The sequence below is a fragment of the Psittacula echo genome (assembly GCF_963264785.1).
Source record: "Psittacula echo genome assembly, chromosome: 14".
Classification (NCBI taxonomy): Eukaryota; Metazoa; Chordata; class Aves; order Psittaciformes; family Psittacidae; genus Psittacula; species Psittacula echo.
The window spans coordinates 12,406,341-12,412,340 of record NC_137750.1 but is presented as its reverse complement, the minus strand read 5'-3'; the positions used below and the strand labels follow the sequence as shown (position 1 = coordinate 12,412,340).

At 45.7% G+C, this 6,000-nt stretch overlaps 1 protein-coding gene across 5 annotated transcripts in view; it reads left to right on the top strand.

Moving 5' to 3' along the window:
* Nucleotides 1-1,544: 1,544 nt before the first annotated feature.
* The window catches only part of MYH10 (myosin heavy chain 10), a gene marked incomplete at both ends in the record, with an annotated part of 91,656 nt that continues 87,200 nt past the window's right edge, over nucleotides 1,545-6,000 (top strand). For all 5 annotated transcript variants that reach the window (XM_080629510.1, XM_080629511.1, XM_080629512.1 and 2 more), the window contains one exon: nucleotides 1,545-1,889. In XM_080629510.1, coding sequence (XP_080485636.1) covers nucleotides 1,545-1,889 — 345 coding nt within the window. The remainder of the gene's footprint in view (nucleotides 1,890-6,000) is intronic.

The window sequence follows — 6,000 nt, the reverse complement described above, 5'->3', positions numbered from 1 at the left end:
TTCAGCTGTAGGTGCGCACAGTGGAGACAAACGGCTTTCTGCACTGGGGCGGGAGGCTCGGCTGTTCCCTCTGGGGGCTTCTTGAGCCCAGTGTAGTATTCCTTGACTGATATGTGCATTATCCTGGCTGAGGAGCCCAGCTACCGCCTCAGGTGTCCCCCCACCGATTCCCTCTTTCTTTGGTGAATTGTTCTCTCTGAGACTCCTCTAAAATACTTTAACTGTTGAGTCATCACCTCTTGGTTTGAATGAAGCCTGCTATAGGAAACGGTCTGCTGCTCCTCAAACCTCCGAAGGCTTCGGTGACTTTATGCTTACTTTACATTCAAGTTGGGCAGTGTATCCAGTGTCCCTGTGTAGATGGAGACACAGCCATTGTGTGTAATTACACATCCTCCTGAGCATGGGTGTGTTGCAGAGCTGCCATCAGGCCACATACCACACTGTGAGAGATGACGAGCCTGGTTTGCGAAACCTTCCTCGCTTTTGAAGTTCACCTCCAGGTTACCTGCAGGAGGAGGCTGCCATTAGCCAATGTAACGTGCTTCAGAAGAAAACATCTACTGTGTAAACCCCAGCATATTTAATAACCTGAGTATGGAGTGTCAGGCTTGACCTTGCTGCTCCTCAGGCGGTTACGAGTGAAACTGCTCACTCCAGGAATCCTGGATGTGATGGGAGCACTAACTCAAGGTGCAGTGGTGTCTCTTAGATAGAGGCAAGCCGGTACAATGGGTGTGCAGGAGCAGTTGTCAGCAGTTTTTCTTTCTCCTTCCAATTGCCCATGAAGCCGTTGGCTAAAATCTAATATCCATCTTTGCTGTGTCTTGAGCCTCACGGTGCACTTGCGATCTGGAGATGTTCTTTGGGAATGTGGTGATGTCGGTGCTCACGACCAAGAACAGGAGCAGGGTGTAGGAATACAAAGTGAAGCTTTTCAGGAAGACTATGAGCAAGGTTTCGCTACCTCAGTGGCTTGTGGGAAACCCCAAGTGGCTCAAGTTCTTGTCTGTAGTTGAAAATCCACATTTTAAAACGTCTTCTTGCTGCCTCCTTGTTCCACTCACCATCTTTCATGTTTTTATATCTATATTTGGCTTTTGAAGTGTTCAGTTGAAGTTGAGCTTACGAGCAAGCTTTTGTTGGATTTGCTTTTCTTCCTATGGCACAGAAGACAGGTGTGTGCTTTTCCTGCTTGTAGCTCTTGCATTCGTTGCAGTGTCTCTCCCTGTTTGGTGCATGATTAGAACCAGTTTATACTGAGTTTACTGTACTGGGTCTGGGGTTATACTTGACAGATCGTGTTATCTTTTGTGTGGCAGTTGGATTATTCAGAGGACTGCTGTGTGAGTATGGGTTCTCAGTTGTATAGCAACTTCTTTAGGCTGTGCAAGAAATGAATGATGCTTGGGGATAGATCTTTTAATTGATGTGCCACAGCTTCAGTCATGTCCTCGGTAACAATATGGTCAGTAACACATCCTTTGCTTTTTTTCCTCTCCAATTTACAGGGTAACTGGTAGTGTACACCTTCCCTTCTGACCATGGCACAGAGGTCTGGACAGGAAGATCCGGAGAGATACCTCTTTGTGGACAGGGCTGTGATCTACAACCCTGCTACCCAGGCTGACTGGACTGCTAAAAAGTTGGTGTGGATCCCTTCTGAGCGCCATGGGTTTGAAGCAGCCAGCATCAAGGAGGAGAAAGGGGATGAAGTGTTGGTTGAACTGGCAGAGAATGGCAAGAAAGCACTAGTCAATAAAGACGATATTCAGAAGATGAATCCTCCCAAGTTCTCTAAAGTGGAAGACATGGCAGAATTAACCTGTTTAAATGAAGCCTCTGTATTGCATAATTTAAAGGATCGGTATTACTCTGGGCTCATCTATGTAAGTACTAATTATTAGGTTCATTATGGTGTTAATTCAGCTGAACTGGAATGATTCCCATTCCTTTACCTGCTTGGAACAGAGGAAGTGAGTCTTGTCTCTCATTTTGATGGCCTAAATACTCATGTCCCTGGTGTTTAGGTTAGTGCAGGGTCTTTTTCCATGCTGTGTACAGGTCAAGACCTCTGTTGTCAGAAAACAAATAATAAAGAATTCCTCTATGGAAATAATTCTGCAAGCATCTTTCAAAAATAGAATGCGAAATGGCAACTCTGGGTGCTGAGCTCATGCTGCTTGTTAGAGCGCTTGCCTCAGACATGTTCAACTGATACAGTGAATAGTATCAAATGGCTTGTTGGAGCTGAGAAGAGATTACAAAACCCAACTTTGCTGAATGACTGTTGTTTAATTGCTTGTATGAATAAGCATATGTCTTGTTTTAACTTGCTGCCTATTAAAAATGATAATAAGAGGTTCTGCTGTTATTTAAAAGCTGAAGCTCAAGAGTGCTAGGAATGCAAGATGTCTTTTTGGAATCTAATATTGACCTAGCGGGCCAGGAAAGAATGTGTTCAAGCGCTTAAAATAAACCAATAAGATAAAGCTTACTTTTTTTCCTGGGGTTTTGAAGTACTAATTACAACATCTGCTTTATCACCATCTTTCTATGGAGTCAGGGATGGCAACACCGTTGATGCTGCCTTTGACCCTGTGCCTTCCTTGGCCAATGTTAAATGGATGTCTGTCCTGAACAGTCCAGAGTTGCTCCTTGGCTCTTGGCAAAGCGGCTGCATAGTGACTCGTTGAGTCAGAGCATCAGTGAGAGCTGCAAGCAGACTTTCTATGATAAAAGAAACTGGAACATCTGCTTAAGTGCTTGGCTCATTTTAATAAACACTTGTTCTAAGGCTTAAACTCATTTGATTTAGTCCCACTAGTTAGTTGGCTCTGTTCCCCTCTGTCTGTCCCTGGGGTACTGGCTTTGCTTCGCCCCTGGTAATATTTGGACTTTTTGTCAATTATGTGCAGCTCCAGAATATTCTTGGTATTTGTGATTTTTTTTGTTTGGTTTGCTTTGTGGGTTTGGGGTTTTTACCCTTCCAAGGCCTTAACTCCAAGACCCTTAAAGCAGAGCTCAGTGAAGAAATGCTTCTGGAACGCTTCCTGCCAGCTTATCTGTAAACTAACGGGGTGATTAGTAAGGACTGGATTGAGAATTAAAAGTAAACAAGTCGATGGGTCAGAAGTGTTCAGTATATGTATCAATCATAATGCTAGTTATGAAATTCATTACAACTATTACTACTGTGTTTCATGATGAAGGTTAAAAGCTGAAGGCTGTAAATGTCAAAGCAAGCTGGAGTCGAGGGACTCTGTGCAGTAAACATTGCTACAAGTGCTTCTGTTCGGGGGTGCTGAGAACTGTCCCCCTTCTACAATCCCAGGTTTGCAGCACTGTGTCACTCTGCGTCTCCCTTGTGTGCAAGACTGGCTTATCCTATACATGGTGTTCAGGTGACACCTTTTTTCTTCCTGCCCCACATCCCAAAAGGCACTTTCTGCTTGCTTTAACTGTTGGTGCCTTGGTGTCACCATACAGCTGTCATAGAGGAGGATACTGCCCCAGTGTATTACTGGTGACCTCCCCTGCCCCTGGGCTGGAAAAAAATTGGTTGGGATCAAGAAGCTAATGGATTTGTTGGCCTTAACTGGGGGTCTGAGTTACAGGAACATTGCTGGAGGATGCTGCTGTTACTAAGAATAATGTTTCTGTGCAGCTGTAATAATGGCTTCTTGTTTGCAATTAAAAGCTGATTTTTTGTGAAGGGGCAGCAAGCAGTTATGAGTGCTATTAGATTAGAGGCGGGTGCTGGCAAAGATCAAGAGGCCACAGGGAGAAGCTTCATTGAGAACTTGAGCTGGTGGGGTTTTAGTGCAGCTCTGGTAGGGATCTTTGTTGGGGATCCCTGAACTTGAACGTGGCAGTGCCTGCACAGCCCAAAGCAGTGCTGTTGCCTGTGGATCCTGCTGATGTTCACTTGGCTAAGGAAAAGACCCGGAGTTCACTGAGCTGGTGAACTTGTGTTGGTCTAAAGGTATTATCAGAGAAGGGCATCGGAGCTGGTGCAGGGCCTGGAGCACAGTGTGATGGGAACGGCTGAGGGACCTGGGGGGTTCAGTGTGGAGAAGAGAAGGCTCAGGGGGGACCTGATGGCTCCCTACAAGTGCCTGAGAGGAGGATGGAGCCAGGAGGGGCTGGGCTCTGCTCCCAAGGAACAAGGGATGGGACAAGAGGAAACAGCCTCAAGCTGCTCCAGGGCAGGTTTAGATGGAGCTGGGGAACAATTCCTGCCTCAGAGGGTGCTCAGGCATTGGAACAGGCTGCCCAGGGCAGGGCTGCAGGCACCGTCCCTGCAAGTGTTCACAGCCCGTGGAGACGAGGCCTCAGTGCCATGGGTTAGTGGTGGCCTTGGCAGTGCTGGGGAACGGTTGGACTTGAATCATCCAGGTCTTTTCCGACCCAACTGATTCTATTGCTTGGTTTCCAAATAGTACTCTCAAAATAACCCATCTGAAATGCTGCAGTTTGGTGTTGGTCTCAAGTAGTTAAGATGGAGATGGTGAATCTGACTTGGTTTCCTTTCCTTCACAGCTTACAGCACACAGCGTTGCCTTTCTAGGAAGTAAAGAGGAAAGGCTGGCAACTGAAGCAGATGCATGTTTCCTTTCAATCCCTAGAAAGGAAACAAACAAGCTGAGGGATTTGGCCAGTGGGTCTTGTCATCTCTCTATAATCTACCTCTCCAAGATGACAGTGCTGGAGGAACAGGGAGGACTGACTAAAGCTGGCCAGTGCCGTCGGCATGACCAATGCAATGATGCTCACTTCATCCAGAGTTTCATGTGACATCTAAGTAGGGATGGCGAGGAGTTCCTGGAACTTCCAGCATTTCCAATGTCTGCCAGATGGCATGATCCTGGGCTCCAAGTTGTGTTATTGCTGTGCTGGGGTGATGAATGCAAATGGAGAATGGGGAAGAGCAGTGGCTTGTATAAAAAGCATGATGTCTGTGCTGGGACCTGTCTTTATTTCTGGTCTCATGTCAGCACAGGAGGTCAAGGACTTGGACAAGAACTGCTGCGAGGAATGGCTGGAGCGTAGACTATAGTGATCCTGGCTTTGCTTTGGAGGTGAAATAACTTCCTTTCTTGTTCCACTTTAACATCTCCTATTCCATCTCTTGCCACAAGCTTTATTTTGAGTATAATTGCAGAATGTGTTTTAAAAGGAATTCTTTCCTAGCAAAGCTGCAATATCGTTGCAAATTCTTTTGAAGTATAGAAACATACATAGATATTCATCGCTGAGAATGGTAAACCTGTTGTAGATCATGGAGTAGCTAGGGTTGGAAAGGACCTTAAGATTGTCTTGCACTCTGGCTTTTCTCCTTAACCTGTCAATTACTAAACGCGATAGTGCAGAACCTGAGTCTCTGCTCATGTTTGTGGCTTGGTTCCTGTCAAGGGCAAGTGTTGGTTCTGTGGAGGTGCAGCCATCTACAGCAGTTTTTTCTCATTCCTTTTCTCATCACTCCTACCTTTGGTAGGAGTTTTCACTCCTCCTTGTGTTTCATGGCTGGATTTTTCCAAGTGCTGTGCTTTTCTAGGAATACCAGCATTTCTCATGGCAGGGATGTATCATTTGAGTCACTCTAACTTGATGTCTCATGTCATGCTCTAGTGACAGCTTCTCATGGGTTTATTACTTTAAATGCTTGTGAACTGTCAATTCTTCAGCTTCATCTGGAACTTCACTCTTCCACCTGCTCTGCTTTAGAGTGGTTAACATTAATACAGCATGAACAGTACTTCAGTGTGTTTAGTAGCTGTAGATCAGAAACTGGAGGTAGTTCATTGTAAGGGTACCCAGGAGGAATGCCCAAGGGCTTAGGAGGTCCTTTGAAGATATGGAATAAATATGACTTTGCTCAGGCTGGTTTTGTGGTGGTTCTGTTACGTCCTTATGCTACGATGAACTGGGTTCCTGCTCTCTTTCTGAGGGCATTGCTTTAAGAAGGGAGTCTGGTTGTTAGAGGCTTTGGGTCGCCAC